Here is an 18,093-nt window from a genome sequence, read left to right on the forward strand (position 1 = left end):
CTCAGCATACTCTCAGAGTATGAGCGCAAAACACCAATTGGCCCATTGGGGGTAGTGAGTAAACATTCTTGAGCCCAAGGTATGACTAATCCTGATAGAATTCAAAGGAGCACTATGAGAGTAAATCGAGAAGACTGCCGGGCAAGAAACAAATGGCCGGACTTTGAAGAACCCTGTCAGATTTGTCCGATGTATTTGGAAAAAAAAAACGCTCCGGGTCTATCCGACATACTAAGGGGAGGAAATGCACCGGGTCCATCCGGCATACCTTTAGCCACAGCATTCTCTCGCAGTCAGTAGTGAGAGCAAACCATACAAAAATTTCACTGCTCTATTTAATAACCCCATTGTGAGTTATACAGACAGAAGACTTAGCAGATGAATGCAATTCCAAAAACTGTTGGAGCTAAAGAAGATTATTTTTGACAGAACTCACAAAATGACTGCTAACGTGAACAAGGAAGCCTCATTGACTTAGTGTGCTCAAAACTTTGGCTGCAGAAATGAAGCACTGTGGTTACAAAGGCTTGTACACTTACACCATGATTCCAGTCATGTTGAATGACCCGATAAGAACAAACATCATGCATGACCCGCCACTAAACCAGGGTGTCAAGCAAGCTACTTTCTTCCAGTTCCCTGACTTTTCCATGGTTTCCCCGACTATTTAAGTTAAAATCCTCTGACCACTGAAGAGGCGGAAAAACACAGCGGCCAATGGTAATGGACAGTATACATGACCTATTCAAAACAAAAAACTATATACTGAAACTTCAAACGCTGCAATCAAAATAGATTTGCTCTTATTTGAGGCAGCTGATTTCTTCTTGAAGAAAGTCCAGCTTCAATGCGACTTATGAAGCTATCTTTGCTTTTTCTGTTCCATTTCTCTAACAAAGGTGGTTAACATAGCCTTTATTCTTCTGAGCATACGTTGTCTCCACTAAGTGTGTTCATATTTAAAATTTTTATTTTAAAGCGCAGAGTATTAAAATTTAACTGGCTTAAATTACAAGACAAATGTGTTTCCACATAATACAGGAATGAAAACAACCAGACATTGGACAAATATTTAAATCCTCATCATTTATCCTATCCGAACACAGATTAAGCACCACAAAATAAAAAAAAATACAAAATACAGCATACCCTCCAAATAACGCCAGAACCACATCAGCTACCAGAGCTCAAGATCAAAGAAGCTCCAGCAGCCGTAGTGTAAATGCGATCAAACCATCACAAAGTTCATCGCAAAGTTACATGAACACAGGTCCTCATACTTACTAATAGCAAAAGAATGCTGACAATTTCTGCGAAGTACCATCTACGACGTCAAATCCATCAAATCTGCATGGTGACGCGTTCAAATCTATTCATAAACAATGGATGGCCATAAACATGGCCACAAAAGAGTTACTGGCATTGCATGCACATATGCACTCTTCAGTAAATCCCCTCCCCCAGGTGCTGCGCTCCTCCGGGAAAATATCTATGACCCCTATGAGCAAGCTACGTGTATGACTTCCACCAAAATAGCCATACACTGCTACATAATCTCAGAAGCAATATAGTACCATGTACCCTTTCCAACCCTTTCATATTAGTGACTAGGCACCATGCAATGCAGGTAGTACAGCCATAATCTGTGAAGAAGTGGTTGAAGATCAACTCCACAAAAAATACTTTTATCTGTCTTTCCTTTCTACAGATTTTTTCAGAGCACTATTTTACCAGCTGCATTAACCAAGCAGCAACAGCAGCAAAATTTCATTCCATAGCTGATTAGTTGCCTGGGTTCAGCAAACATTTTCTTACTTTAAAAAAATCGCTTTTGCAATTTGTTAGCATTTTCATAAAAAGTCTTATGATAAAGTGGTATATACCTATAACTTTGATCATCACTGCATATATAAGAAGTGCCAAAACCAAAACAAGAAAGGCTGTCACAACTCAGTTAACAAGTGAAATCAGTACTTACCGCTGTGTGATCTCCAAGCAGAGGCTTGTTTCCTTGGGGTACACAGCATTGAAAGCAAAGTGCACCAAAAACATGAGATTGAAGCCTGGCATGGGTTGGCTGCGTACATCACTTGCAGGGTGTCAATGCATATGGTGAAGCTCTTTGCAGTAAGAAAACTGCCTCCTGCGCAAAAAAGTTTTAAATCAGGAATGCTCGCCCGAGTGTGGTACCATAGGGAATTATACCTTTTGCAATGATGAAAGGAGAACATGGCATGTCCCCGATGTCGTCATCACTGGCAGATTCCTGGCATAAGAGGGAGTTAAATGCGTATAAGAGTTGTCTACTAAAGTAACACCATGTGAAAGCTGCAACTTTAAACCAGTTACAAATAAGCATGCAGCAGAGCATAAGCATAAATAAGTCATTTCTGCGGTTGCTCAGACTTATTTTTCCCAACAATACGTGGTGATATGCTTTGGATTGTATAGAAATAAGTGTCAACCACATATAAAGGCCCTAAAAATCAGCAGAGGCATTTACACATGCTGGATTGTCTACAATACATAAACATTGCATCATTTTAGTCAAATACAGCTCCAGAACAAAGTGTAAATACCTCTCAAGAGCAAAAGAGGCCCACCATAGAGTGGTGTCAAGAGACTGTCCTAGCACTGCAGTTAATCCGGCAGAACGGAAGTGAATAACCTTGCACCTGCCAGCCCCCTCAAATGTCACACTACTAGGTCACAGGGGAATTATTTAACATAAGCAGAGCGCAGCTTGCGTTTTATCTCAAGCAACCGAGCAAACTGTTTGTAAATGGCTATGTTTTCAGTAGCATAGTACGAGGTACTAAGGTGCGCAGTCATCGTGATCGCCGCAGTGCTGCGGAAAGTTCGAGCTCGCGTAGTGAATGCTGAATGGTTTAATGTTATCTCGAGGCGCCCATTTAGCGAGTACACGAACTATTTGCTAAAGAAGCACCAGAAAAACGCAAGCAGCAGATATCGTATTCAACAGCCACAGAGCCCAAGCAGACGCGCGCGGCACGGTTGTGGGTGGGCGGATGGATGGATGGTAGTGGCTTAACCCTTCGTATCGGGCGGTGGCTTGCGCCTACTAGTCTAGAATTCCACCCCCTCCCCCTTTTTAATTTGTATTTTAATCTGTGTAATCTGACCATTTTTCATAAAGTTAAACCTCCCTTGACCTCTTCCACGGGCTGGCCGAAGCGATGGCGATTGCCACTGGAGGATCCAGACTGAGCTTGCGTGTCGAAGGCGTTCAGAAATTTTGAATGTCGACTCGATTGACATCAGTGCCGTTCAAAAACTTCCCTGTGGCAGCGCAAGTTCAGCATTTGAAACGCCCGTGTAGAAACTTTTGCGACTGCGCTGACCCGTGCAACACTATTTCGGCCCAAAAATAAAATCAGTGTTAAATCTTACAAAATAAACACAATTACTGCATTATTTGCACCTGCATGAGTAAACGTCAATAAAAATAAAAAGATACAACGTACACTTATGATCCTTTCTTAGACGAGAAACGAATTTGAAAATCCCGCGCTCTTTGACGTACTCCTCCGCTAACCAATCGCGTACATCCCTGGCCTAAAATTTCCCGCGCTCACTCACTCGGTTCTTTTACGTGTGCCCATCTGCAGACAAAGCAAAATTTGTGCATTTTCCCGCAAACTATAGCACTCCTCCGTGTTTCTCGCTAGTGTTCCTCTCTCTTCCGCGTGCTGTGCGCCTTTTGTGAGAGACAGTAAAGCAGCAGTGACGCATCGGCGGTAAAGCGGCTGTGGTGGGCACGCTCAAGGTCCCCCGGCAATTTATCTTCACTGCCCGTTTCAAGAGCAGTACAAGCCCGCAACAATACTCCCAAAAGACGACAAAAAGCGTATCGTTCACGCCGGTAAAAACATGCACCACTTACCTTGCGTGCGAACGCTCTGATCGGTGAAAATCACGGACACAGCACGCCGGTGTTATCCGCGCTCACCGCACATCACGTCCATGCCGTCGATGAATGTAGGACCGCAGCAAATAGAACTGCTTCTCATTCTGCGCGCTAATATTGCGTGTAGAAACTTTTTGAAGCTTAAAACATGTAATGTGATTGATGAAAGGTAGCAAAGGTTTTTCGGATCACTTTTTTTGTGTACCGGCGGTGCCACGTCACCAACGTTCGGTGAAATGGGGGTGTTGCGGCTCCAAAAACAGAAAATTACTTTCTTTTCCGTGAACGTGTTTCTGTTAAGGGAGCAAAACAGATATTCTCTGTATGACAGCAGAAAATTTCCGTAAAAATACTTGTCATTTCACGCACATTTCTTACAGTGGAATATATACATGCTTTAACTGTTCTCGAGTTGGCCACATTTCTTCGTACTGCCGAAGGCTGCCAACGTCGATCTACCGCCGCTATCTGGACTGCGTCTCTTTCCGCCGCTCTTCGTCGCCATCTGAACCGCATTTCTCGATACGGACGCCCAGACCCCTTTAACCAACCGCTCGTCGTCACCTCAGCGCCATCGCTCTCCATCGCCCCGACATAGCCGCCAGTCGTCCCTGTGGTGTCCGGCTTATCATCGTGGTCGCTAATACGCAGGCGCGCAAAACGAATAAAAGGCGTGCTGCGCAACCTGCGAGTGGGCTTATCTCGGTCAGCCACGCACCGACCAGCATGTGGCAGGAAACGTCGCTTCGCACCTGGAAACTTGTCTGCTCCTTTGAATGAAGCACGCAACACAACAGTCCCCTGCCCCGTATGCTGATCTCATTCGTAAAACTGATGGATGCAGCGTCTGGAGGTGATGCTAGACCGAAAGTCCTCCCTTGACTTTCCGTACCAGACGAAACTTGATCGACGTGCACGTGCACGGTGCGCTTTCCACTACTTTAATCCATACCGGAGCGCAGGTAGCACTTCAGCGTCGCTTGCGGAAAGTGCTCACGTTTGCCCCTCAGCCGTTGTTCGTCGTAGTTGGCATGTGCACTGGCCGTGTGGCCGTTGCGGGGCGCTATACTTCCGTTTCATTAAGCGTGCTAGCCCATTGCTCTCAAGATCTCCTCCTTGGCGTTGACGTTTAGATCGCAGCTCTTAGGCGCGCGTTTCTGCGTTTCGCTGCGTCGCCGTTGTCCGTTGTAACCAGGAGAGGGTAAAAAAGCAATCCCCTCAACCCCTTAGCAAGAAACGAGAAAAAAAAAACAGCGCCACGCGGGCGGCTCTCGCCGCCGCGCGTCGTAAAACGGGGGAGAAGGAACCCCTTGAGAGCGACTAGCCTTTGTGTGTGTGGCTGGCCCTCTCCCACCGCTCGCCTACGCGGTGCGCGGGGGGATTGCCGTCGATTATTATAGACTGTACGAGTAGTTTATACTCAATGTTGATGGAGAGGGCGTAGCCTTGCGTGCGCTAAGAGGAGCCCTCCACCTCTTCACTCGCGCAACGGCGGCGGCGCAACGACAGAAACTTCTAGATGCTCTTCGAAACCACTCCAGCCTTTGACTACTGAGGACGCGCGCCCAGCGCGAGAAGGAGACTGCACAGCCGACAGTGTGTATGTGCACGCATGCCTTGGCATGATGAGCAGAAAGACGTGCAGTAAGCCTATATAAAAAAATTACCGACGATTACGTTACTTCCTAATGCGAAATTTGAGCGCAGCAAATAAGCTGTTTCACCTTTTCGATAGTGAGTCAACCCCAGCTGCGGAGTTGGTTTCAGGGACAACGCCGCCGATGCCGACACAAACAATATGATACCCTCGCTTCCGCAGCGCTAAGAACCAGGTCTAGCCGTGGGAAGGTGGTCACGTATTCGTCGACGTGCCGGGGCCTACGTGAAATAACCGGCGCGTCGGCAACTGAAGAGCACCCTATCCGCCACACAAGAACAGGGGGGGGGGGACCCTTTCCTCCTCTTTCTGCATGGCGGCGACGGTGTTCTATGCAGTCACGTTATCTTGACTCTCTAGCGGCGTCAGCGGCATCCAGCGGTATGAGTCGGTCGCTGCTAGCGCTGGGGGGATGAAAGGGGGGCGGAGCTGGTTACGAGGCCGACGACGACGCCGACGACGACGCGAAACCCAGGAACGGACGCCAAAGAGCTGCGCTCTAAAAGGGCGTTCGACCGCCCGAGCCGCCATAGGTAGGAGGTGGAGCGAGCGCGGCTTCGGCCGCTTATCTGTTTTTATGCGAAGCATATTACTAGAGCTACACTACAGCCCGTCGAGCGCGGCGGTGGAGCTACCATTGACCTTTAGCGTGACCACGTCACACCACGTGACAACATGACGTCACAGCAGTGGAGAGATGGGCTGCCGGCTCGCGCGGTCGGCCGCGGCGGTGGAGGCTCCACATCAGAGGCGCTGCCTGCTGCTGCTGGGGGTACATCAATACAGTCTATAGGGAATGGTGGCGGTGGTGGAATAACTAAGGGTGTTTCCAATGTACTTTCCATGGGTGCCAAGAATGCTGTTGTAGCCGGTGCTGGGGCAGCGGTTGTACACTCTGCATTGAATTCACCGATGATCCCGTATATAGCTGCCACGGCAATCCTTGCTACACTTCTAGTGGTTGTATTAAAATGACCAAGTATTCAACCAAGGAAAGCCATGTATTACCAAGCCTAGCCATCAATATGCTTCGCATCTGACTACGCTTAACCTTAGCTAAGCCTCAGACATTTTTTTGAGCCAGCGTCCGCTTCGGCGGATGCGGTTGTTGCTGCGACGCGCGTCTTTTCTCTTCTTTTTCTCTTTCCTCTGATCTTTTAACTCTCCTCTATCTCTCTATCTACACGTGGCAGCTGTGGTGGCTCGGCTTGAGCCAGTAGGCAGGCCCGTGCAATTTTCTTTTCATCCTTCTCTCAGTCAGTCACAACAACAACAACAAGGCCCGAGCCGCCGTTTAAGCTTCCGTGAACACATTTTGAGGAAAGGAAATGCGCAATATCTCTCTCACACATCTCGTTGTGCACCTGAAACAGAGGGAGGGCGCATAACTGCCCTCTTGGGACAGCGGACACCTCAATCGTGCTTTAAGTAAAACGAGCTTCTGGGCAAGTTGGTTACTTTGCTTCCACATCACTGCAGCGTAAAAGAAGACGAGCACAAAGGAAGAAAACACTTACGACACGGTGTTAGGTGGGGTAGAATTGCCCCAGAACATACGCGGCCTGCTGGACAAAGGACCCAAATACGGGCTTCCACCTTCTGTACCGGTTCAAGACCTGGCAGCACTCAACCGCCGCATAGCAAAGAAAGCGCCGACCGAACAACGAGAGAGATGCTTGCTCGAAGGTGCGGACACTCTTTTGAAAACAGCTGGTTTGCAGCGTTTGTCCGTGTCGTAAGTGTTTTCTTCCTTTGTGCTCGTCTTCTTTTACGCTGCAGTGACGTGCTTTAAGCTATGTCGCGGTATGGCAGATGTGCGCTCCATGCTTTGGAATTGAGAACATTGTGCCGGAAATGCTGCCACCTGTAAGGGTGGCAGGGCGGGTGGCGACTTTAATTTAGTATGAAGACAAGCGGGAATTAGCACTTACGCGGCGGAATATCCCGTTCCTCTCGCTCGTAACAGCTCCCACAGCTGTGACAACCTCGCGAAATACTTGCGCAGACCTTGTCTCTGAGAACCAGGCATTGGTGCAGCAAGACGAGCATATATCCATCTATTTCTCCGTCCACAAAGCTTCCTTCATGACAATCAAGAATTGTTAGTGGAGTGCTTCTTGAAGAAGGAGTGTATGGGAAAAATAACTAGTTGTCTGTAATTGTACTCACATTTCTTGCTCGAATTCTATGCCTCAATGTATCGAAATGCTGAAACAGCTGATGAGCTCCGCTCAAATTTCGAATGAGGAAGTAATGTATCGTCCTCTTTCCCACCTGTCCCTGACGGTGGCAACATCGTTTCTCCCATTCACGCCGCTCTCGCAAGACATCTTGCTCTTCCGCAAGCACTCTTCAACATTTCCAAGAACCATACGTACCGTCCAGTTTTGACATCTGCCGCCTACGCCCAGCCGCTCCCTCAAGGTATTGCATTAGCGACTCATAGCCCAACATCCTTATGCCACATCTCATCTCACATCAATTCCGTGGAGGCTTCTTCCAGCTGGTTAGAAGCTGGTTAGGAGCCTGGTAGTCAGCCGAGTGACATACAACCTCCCCTACTACAATCCCATCAAGAGTGAGGTACAACAGGTGGACGTGATCCTACGCAAAGCCTACAAAACCGCACTCCACCTTCCTCACAGCACTTCAACCGAAAAGCTCCTAGCCCTAGGACTACACAACACTTTCGATGAATTGAGAGAGGCACAACTAGTCTCCCAACTGCGCAGACTACTGCAGACCCCACCTGGCAGGGCGCTCCTAAAGAAACTGGGCCGCGGCGATCAAATTCAAGAGATACAGAGGACAGAAACAATCCCAGCCGAATATCGCAAAACACTAAAAGTAACGCCCATACCCAGGAACATGGATCCCAACCTGCACAAAGCACGCAGAGAGGCAAGGGCTGAATACCTACAATAGACATTAGCACCCCAAGAAATGAGGGTATACGTGGACGCAGCCACATACATCAGAACAGCGGGGCGGCACAACAGCAATGCGGTCATCATCATCATCATCATCAGCCTGACCACTTATGCGGTAGAACAACCCGTTTCTCTGGCTCGTAACGGCTGCCACAGCTGTGACAACCTCGCGAAGTACTTGCGCAGACCTCGCCTTTTGAACCAGGCATTGGTGCAGCAAGTCGAGCATATATCCATGTATTCCTCCGGCCGCAGAGCTTCCTTCATGACAATCAAGAACTGTTAGTGGAGTGTTTCTCGAAGAAGGAATATGTATCGAGAATAACAAGTTGCCTGTAACAGCACATGCATGTCTTGCTTGATTTCTTTACTTCAATCTATCGAAATGCTTAAACAGCTGATCAACGGCGCTAAAATTTCGCATAACGAACTAACGTAATCGTCCGCAAGCTTTTAGCCATTAATCAGTAATGAGCCAATAATAAGTACTATTTGATTACTTAGTAATTAGTTCTTAATTATGTCAGGTGTCATAGAGTAGTGACGTATCCAGTGCCACAGAGGCAGTCAAGTGGTGCGGAAAACGCTTTCGCTTCTACGCACTTTAGACAGTCCAAGTGCCACCTGAGATTCCGCCGCCGCTGCGATTGCCGCGCCGTTGCTTCCGGAATTCTGCGCGGGATGTCTCTTGGTCGAACCACAGCCAATTTTTTTGGCAGAATCGTCCTGCATTAGGTTACATCTGCCGTTAATCGCAAACGTACGATTCGTCCGTATTCAGTCCGTATTTTCTCCTTCGATAGTCTAGCAACGTTGATACAAGCTGTAAAAGGGCGTAGTAGCATCTGTGGCCACCCCACATCAAAGGAGACGCTGCTACCTTTCTTCCATTTATCCATGTACGCGATAGCACTTTGGGACTTGACTTGGCTGTAGGCTATAGTGAACTTTGCGTGTCACCAAGGTGGAGTGCGTTGTTTCATGTGCACGTTTCTTCGTTTCGTGCATCCAAGCAGCGCAGTTTTTGCACTCACTTGGAACGACTTTTCCTCCTCAACGAGCAGCCCAGTGTGAGCCTACTTCATTTTGGTGCCTTCTGTTCTGCGCGAAAAGGTAAGGGTCAGTTAGCTATGGAAATGTGTTGACCGGCTAGGATGCGCAGCGTATGGAAGCTTATCAGTTATCTTCTTTTTTTCCCGAGAGGATACCCAAATGCAACGGGCTTCCGTGTGACGCGGTCTTCTTCAACGTTTTTAGATCCCTTTCAGTTTGCAAGCTCCCCCGGGCCGCGCCCAAGAAAGCGGCCCCCGTCCGCTTCCACTCACCACGCGGCGCTGCTGTCGCTGTCGGCCCGGAGCCTCCGGAGTGGTGGTGGTGAAAACTTTTAATTTCTGAAATAGAGTTTGGGAGCCACAGAGTGGCCACGCTACATGGTCGGCGTCCCTAGTCCGGGACACCGCATGACAATGCCCCGTCTCTAGCCCGTTTCACCAGAGCCCTTTGGGACTCAAGCGAGGAGCAGTTGAGAAGGGCAGTCTCCCATGCCTCTCTGGAAGGGGTAGGGGAAGGGGGGAGGTGGGGATTTTGAGTACATGCCCACACCATGTGGAAGATATCACAGGTCTCTCCACAGTGTGGGCATCGCCCATCCGTGTTAGGATCGTAATGCTTTAAGATTGCAGGACAGAGTAGGGAGCGCTCGCGCTTGGCAGTTGCTGTGATAGCCTGTTCTCATCCGCGATAACCTTGGGAGCGAACACGTCGAACTCAAATTTCCTGTACTTTTGGAGCTGTCACGTTGAAAATTCAGTCTCATGGTTAAAGAACTGTTTCGCCTGGCTAGTAAGGGTAAGATAAAGAGCAGGCTGATGCCAGTTCCCCAAAAAACATTCGTTTGCATTGCGCTTTATCGCATCGCGTTTGCGACGTTTAGCGCTGATGATATGCGTATCTTGAACTAAAGCTATCAATATTTCTTCGGGAGAATGCACGAAACATTAATGAAAGGTTAAAACTAGCGATGTTCCGCTTCTAGATCAGTCACAAAATTCCGCGCTATGTTATCAACGAAGCACCGCACATACGAGCAGCATTTTGCACGTTCTTTAGAATGCCAATTTCAATGAACACAAGCATAAATGCAGACACACTTAACTGGATGCAGGGAGGGAATAACTATAGAAGAGCTTTTTGTTTGCAATGATCGCACAGCCGGGAGCAGTGTCCAGCACTTTCATTTTTAGAATGTTAATTTCATTGAACAGAGACAAGCATTAAATGCAGACACTAAGTCGGAAGCACGGAGGGAATGGCTACAGAAGGCGAGTTTTTTTTATTTGCAATGACAACCTTTTCTCTGTTCTCCAGCCGAATGTTCACGTCTCTCGCATAGAAGTGCATGCGTGTCACTGCGACAAAATGCAGCACTTGGTGTGAGGACTCTGTGAGAGATTGCAGGTCTTATTTTAAAGAAACACAAAAGTACAAACAATAAACGAGGCGGATTTTATCAAAACGGAAACCAATTTCAATATGAGCGAGAAAAAAGGAAAGGAACATGAGAACAACGCAACAACACACGGGAAAAACACACGGGGAAACAGAACAAGGTGCTTACGAACAATACAGGGAAAAAAAGAGTCAAAGAGGAAAGTTCACACTACTTGTCTTATTTGAGCAACGAGCGGAGGGGACTGGCTGGGTAGTCAAGGAGTCTCTTGGCGTTCCAACGTCGATGCAAGGCTACCGCAGCGTCAGCGTTCGTGGGCTCCCGGCACGGTTTCCAGGTCTGGTATCCCGGAAAAGTCACGTAGGCGCCAGAAGCGGCCTATGTAGAGCAGCTGACGGATGGACGGAGAAGAGTAGCGCCTGGGCCTGGTGGTTGAGGCTCTCGACGATGGATGTCCAGGTCTGGTGGCCCGGACGTCTGCGGCTAAGGCCCAAGCCCGGAACTCGGGGAGCCAGCAGAACTCGTCCACGTCCGTCGCCCACCGCGCTGTTCTCTTCTCTGCCCCGTAATCCTGTTCGACCTCTCCCGGCGTACCCCTCAGCACGCGCTCCTCGTGCTTTGTCTTCTCCTCACGAACGCCGCTGGGTGGCGCTATCTCCTTACACTTGGCATGTAAAAGTGGCCATATGCTTTGCACATCCAAGCCGAGCATGGTTTTGCGATTCCAGCTCGTCTAGCACCTCCCAAAAAACGTCCACAAAAACGGGACCTTCTTTCAAAGAAATCGAGATTCCTTTGTTTACAATGTTCGTAAGCTCTAGCATCTTTTTGGTGGGATGCTTTAAGCACCCTTGCTTGAAGCTTTTGTATACTTTAAGATAAGCTTCACTGCCAACAAATGGCGCAGGAGAGCTGATATCTTCGATGCTGATATCTGCTGGCTGCTCCAAATCAGGCGGTGGCGACGATGGCGTAGACGCGAAGGGCCACGCTGGTCGGGCAAACAGCGTGGCGAGCGCCACCGCGCGGCAGGAAACGGAAAGGCGACAATCCGTGCACCGCAACTTTCAAACTGAAAGGGATCTAAAAACGTTGGTCTTCTTGGCAAATCACGAGTCTTTCATGTCTGCTGTCATGTAGCTTTTACAAGTTTATTGCGTGTTCATCATTTTACTACTTTTTTTGAAAGGAAACGCTGCGTGTTTTTTTATGCTCATTGAGTGCTCGCTTTTTTCTTTGCTTTGTTGCATTGCAATGTACAACGACGTATCCCGGTACAATTCCTGCGATAGCCACCAAAAGGCGTCTGACAGTATCGAATAAATAAATAAATAAATTTTTAATCCCGCGCACAGGGTGTAAGTGCGATCATAAGTTCACGTTTTTTCGTGCATTGTCTTCTCAGTGCAATTAACCGCATCCTCTGCTCTCAAGTTACTCCTGAGCAGTGGATGGAAGCCTGTAATGAATGCGAGGCAAATACGATAGAATTTGTTTCACCCGATTCTATTTGATTGCTCCCATTGTCTGACTGATTCCAACGGTAGGGTCGAGGGGAGCCAAAACGCAGAAGTACTTGTTTTTGGGCGTGTTGGTTCATAACTTTTCAGGAGGACACAGGGGCGCAATAAAAGACACGGACAGAGAAGTAGACAAAAGCGCTCGTCCCTGTCTACTTCTCTGTCCGTGTCTTTTATTGCGCCCCTGTGTCCTCCTGAAAAAAGCCAAAACGAACTGGAATTCGAAGGAAGTCATTAATCAACACTCCACCCCTCTCGCTTCTCCGTCATTAACAAAGCACCATAGAGAGACTCATAGACAGCCATGCACAAAATTCTCCGCGCTTTAAGCGTGCACTGTGCGCCGCGCGATCTTTCTTAAAAGGCAACATAACGTATATACGCAGACACTAGAACAACCAAATGACCCTTCATGAAATATAGCCTCCGTGCCTCGTTAGAGCTGCGTTTTTGTGGTCCTTCAAACATTCCACTACTGCGTGCAACCGTCACGTTCCTATGCTCTCTATTGCTGGTACGGCAAACACACCCACGTAGCGGCTCTTCAGTTTCCTTAAACCGCCAACATCTACGTCATAGCACGCTTAAGGTATATTTTACCGCAGAATTCAGTCAGAGCATGGCCATGAACCGCTCAGTCCACAGAGCATGCGTCAGCCAGTCCTTTCTAGTGTGGTTTAGTAGCAGGCCAGGGCCATGCTACCACTGGCCGAGCTCGCCTCCTTTTCCTCTCATTATTATTAGTGGAAAGTCACGCGGTTTTGAGAAAGACAGCGAAAAGGCCAGTCTTTATTGGGCTGCCCCGAAGAACTCAATGACCGGCGTAGCAAAAGCGTTCTCAGCTGTCGCAGACTGGGCCGCGTTCGATTCAAAGCTGGCAGGAGCAAAGATCTGGGGCGAAATGAAGCAGTTGTGCGTGGCTGCGATTATTCGAGATAAGTCGGTCGCATCTCGCGTCGCAAGCAAATGGCAAAACCCGTGTGCCGGAGGCTTTGAGCGCGAAGAAACATTAAAAAACTTCCTGGCAATGTCTATGTGTGCAATGATACGTTTTTTCTTTTCATATTTCGCGTGCTTTGTTTAAACATCCCCCCCAAGGGGGACCAAGGAGGAAGTCGAAAGCCACAAAAAACTGGACTGGTTATTTCCAATCACGTCTGCAACTGGACGCAATGCACTCGGCCCTAAGCTGACTATTAAAAGAGTGTGCAACTTGTTTTGGATAATAAAATATTTAAGCGAAATTTGAAGAATACCGCGATCAGTGCACATGATGGCATAGATAAGTCGTTGGTTGCACCTAGTTGCGTTTTACCAGTGCTTTTAAAGTCTCGGTTCAGCGGTTAGGTGAGCCGCTTCCGGTATAAAAAAGCAGGGGTCTAAGCACTACCTTAACGGACTCCAGATGTGACCGGAAAATCATTAGAACCTTCTCCGCTAATATCTACGCACTACATGGTTATGCCTTTTTTTAATAAGTTTTAGGAAGCAAGAAATCAGGCAGTCCATACAGTTGAAGTTAAGGGAATAATTTGTTATAACGTACAAGGCTTAACCCCATGCTGAAGTCGATAATGAAGTCTTACCTGGTGAGTGGTATAAACGACGGAAGCAAGAAATGATGTAACGTGATTAAATGAATAAGTGTCTAAAATCACTTTCTATAGTTATACTGTGAGGGAATGCGAGAAATTGCTGCTTTCTTGAAGAAACTGAAATGCAGCTACGCTGAAAATGCTTTATGAACTTGCAAGAACGTAGTCTAGGTATGGTGCGTTAATGGGACACACAGTTGGTCACCTTTACTCAAGACGGTCAGGACAGGAGATGCTTCCAGTCGTTAGGTATGGCTGTAGATTAATTTCTCTGCGCACTTCTTGTACAGCCTGCATGTTTTTTTCCGCTGGTTCATTCAGTGTGAGCCATGAGCCAACTTACTACGTAGTTTACATCAATGAGGAACGTGAGCACTATTTCTTGGAGCTTCCCTACTGCCCGGTGAGATCTGACTTGCAGTCTGAGCAGCATGAGGCTCAGTTATGGACAAACCTTGAAAGACAACAAATGTGGATGCAAATATTTCGAATATCCATGTTTTAGTAGCTGATTCTACACATGTTCACAAGTTCTTGGGACGACCTCTGAGCACGAGCTTGTGCATAGTGCGAGTCTTCCGTGCACTCTATAGTTTATAACTGCTTTGTCGGCTAATTTGCTGTGCTGTCTCTCCTCCGTTTTACGAAGATGACTGCCCGTGAGCCCCGAGCAAGCCAGCACATAACTGAAATATCTTCCGCCGTCTTCACGGTGATGTTTACTTACCGCCTTGAAATCCTTCAGTTCAGACTTAGTTTCAAGAGGTTTCTTCATTTCGCTGAATTTGTTCGCAGTTGGTTCTCCATCCAACACAGTTGATGAAAGGGCCATGTCAAACACTGCGGCCACCTTGGACCCTTTCGTGAAAGCCAGCTTGTCTTGCATTGCCACGTAGTCACTCTGAAAGGATGGAATAGTTTAGGTTATAGTCTGCACCATGCTTACGAGGCAGAGTACCAAGAACATGCGACAAGAGAGAGAGAGAGAAAAAACTTTTATTTGAATCGAGGAAGGTTGCTCGAGCAACTTGGGTGGCACCCCTAGTCCAAGGCGCCACTGGCTTTAGCTGACTGACGGACTTGCTGAATTAACTTAAGTTGCTGATCCAAGGTCTCGCTGGTCAGGGCCACCTCCCACTGCTCATATGTCGGGTTGGATACAGTTAAGTGTTTTGGTTTCGCTGTGCATTCCCACGATATGTGGTAGAGCGTAGGGCAAGCTCCACACCAAGGGCATGTATTCTGATATTGAGTGGGGCTAATCTTGTGTAGGATGAACAAGTTAGGGAAAGTGTTGGTCTGAATTTTCCTCCAGTCTATGGCTGCGGAGGAGTCTAGTTTTATGTGAGGGTGTGGGTATTTTCTGCGCTCCAGCCGAATATGTTCTAATATGTCACCATAGGTGCTAGGCATGGGCGTGGGGTAGGGATGAGGATCCGCCCGGTGGGTTAAATCTCGGGCTAGATCGTTGGCTACCTCATTTCCAGCTAGTCCTTCGTGACCAGGTGTCCATGTTAGTCTGTGTGTTTGGCTGAGATTGCCAAGTAGCTGTGTTGCTCGTGAGGGAAGCCTGACATTAATAAAGTCTCGGCAGGCTTGTTGGGAGTCTGTTATAACGTGGGAGGACTCTCCTCTTTGGTCTTTGTGTTTGATGGCGATAGCTATTGCCAGAGCCTCTGCAGAGGAGGGGTTTTCTGCATAGATAGAAGCTTGGAGAGCCGGTTTTAGTTGGTGGTCAATCGCAGCGACTGAGAACTTTCCCGGCGTGGGGTCGGCCCCAATGTCTACGTAAACGGTTTTACGGGCGCTGTCTAGGTGTTTCTGAAGTGCCTTTGCTCTCGCTTGTCGTCTGCCTTGCTGATGAGCATGATGCATGTGACGTGGGATTGGGCTAACGGTGATCTTTTCTCGGGTTTGGAGTGGAAGAGAGGTTTTACTGCCTCTTGTCTCCAGCCCCGGCCATGTCCCTAATTTAGTCAGGATCGTCCTTCCCGCATTGGTTGTTAGAAGGCGTTCTTTTTGGCTTTCCAGGAGGGCTTCTTGGAGCTCGGTAAAAGTTTTGTGCAGACCAAGCTCTAGGAGTCGTTCTGTAGAAGTGGCTATTGGAAGATTGAGGGCAGTTTTGTAAGACCGTCTTATGATTGTATCGATAGCTCTGGTTTCCACAGTGCCCAGTTTTTGGTAAGGGAGGCCGTATGTTATCCTGCTCAGAACTAGGGCCTGGACGAGTCTAAGGGTGTCCTCTTCTCTCATACCCTTGCGGTGCCAGGTAATGCGGCGGATCATTCTTGAGATTTGATTAACTGTTGTGTTGATGGTTCTGATCATATGGTCGGATCTGAGGTTACTTCGAAGCCAGAGCCCCAGTATCCGGATCTTGTCCACTTCATTAATCTTGCGTCCTCCCAGGAAAAGCTCAACTTCTCCTGAGGATGTGTAAGGGAGTTTGTGGAGTCTAATGACCTCAGACTTCTCCGGGGCACACTCCAGACCACTTTCCGCAGCAAATTCTTCAACCCTGTGTATGGCTTCTTGTAGGGCTTCTTCTTTTTGGGCTAAGGAGCCGTGTGTGGCCCATAGAGTTATATCATCGGCATAGACCATGTAGCCTATGTCGGGCTGCGTTTGAAGCTTTCTTGCTAGCTTTAGCATGGCAATATTGAAGAGGAGGGGGATATTATAGCCTCTTGAGTACTACTCTTGTTAGGCATGGGGAAGGGATGAGAACGGACTTCACCAATGCCTATGGTGGCGGTTCTGTTGGAGAGTGTTGTGTCCCCTTATTGCTTTTGTGTGTGTGCGCCCCCTCCTAACGACCACTCGCATCCTCCTCCTAACGACCACTCGCGTCCTCCTCCTAACGACCGCTTGCCCCTCGTCGCACACTGTCGCCAGATGCCCCCCCACGGTGCGCCCCCGCACCCTCCTCCTGTTCTGGGAAGCCACTCCCTCCCGTGGACGCTTCTCCGCTCCCTCCTTTCTTCGGGCGGCCAGTTCGGCTCCTGCCTCGGTCGACGCTGGTCGCACCCTCATCGGCTTTAAATAAACGAAGTCTTAAAGTACCGTGTGCGTCTTTCGCTGCATTCAACACAGCGACCGGACACGACAGTGGCGACGAGAAAGTGGATTCGACCCGCGCTACGCAACGCTATTGACAAGCCATGGCTACGCGAGGGTTTCCCAATCAGATACCAGAATTCAACGGCTCATCGTGGTCATCGTGGGTTGGACACCTTCAGTTCTACTTTGAAGCTAACAACATCACAGACCCAGCCTTGAAGAGGGCCAACCTGCTGACGCTGTGCGGGGAGCAGACCTACGATACTGTCTGCGCCCTTATTCAGCCAAGCACACCAGCGGCAGTGTCTTACGACGACATCGTAAAAGCGCTGCAAAAGCACTACGACCCAAGGCCATCCGAGGTCTACAGCCGGGCTCGCTTCCAACGACGAGATCAACTGGGAGGAGAAACTGTGAGCGCCTACGTAGCCGCGCTCAAGAAGCTCGCTGCCGACTGCAATTTTGGAACGCTGTCGACAACAGCTACCGGGCAGGAGGGAGACGCAGCTTCTTCTGCTAACACCACCATGCTTCCCTTGGACGTGATGTTACGCGACAGATTTGTTTGCGGACTGAGTGACGAGTCACTGCAGCAGCGCCTGTTCGCTGAGAAGGACCTCACATTCAGCAAAGCTTACGACATCGCCGTTCGAGCGGAGAGCGCCGGTCACCAGCAGAGAGGGATTCGCCGGAACACCGAGCCGGTACACCAGACAAGCAACCAGGTGCGCAAGCCTTCTGTTGTTGTAAAATCGGTCAAAAAGGCACAACGCTGCTGGCGGTGTGACGACCAACACAACCCCCAGGGATGTCGACTCCAGTCAGCCACGTGTAATTTTTGCCACAAGCGAGGGCATATCGAAAGAGCATGCATTACGAAACGGAGACTTGCCAAGATAAAGTCACCTTCCCAGCCTAATCACAGCGTCAACGCCTCAGAGAATACGCCGCTAT

General features: G+C 48.7%; 1 protein-coding gene across 1 annotated transcript in view; it reads right to left on the reverse strand.

Moving 5' to 3' along the window:
* The window catches only part of LOC149325081 (uncharacterized), a 462,194-nt gene that overhangs the window by 205,945 nt on the left and 238,156 nt on the right, over nt 1-18,093 (reverse strand). The window contains exon 5 of the mRNA XM_089564180.1: nt 14,807-14,980. Within this exon, the coding sequence (XP_089420306.1) occupies nt 14,807-14,980 (174 nt within the window). The remainder of the gene's footprint in view (nt 1-14,806; nt 14,981-18,093) is intronic.

The sequence above is a fragment of the Amblyomma mixtum genome, chromosome 10, assembly GCF_055824585.1.
Source record: "Amblyomma mixtum isolate Tamu chromosome 10, ASM5582458v1, whole genome shotgun sequence".
Taxonomy (NCBI): domain Eukaryota; kingdom Metazoa; phylum Arthropoda; class Arachnida; order Ixodida; family Ixodidae; genus Amblyomma; species Amblyomma mixtum.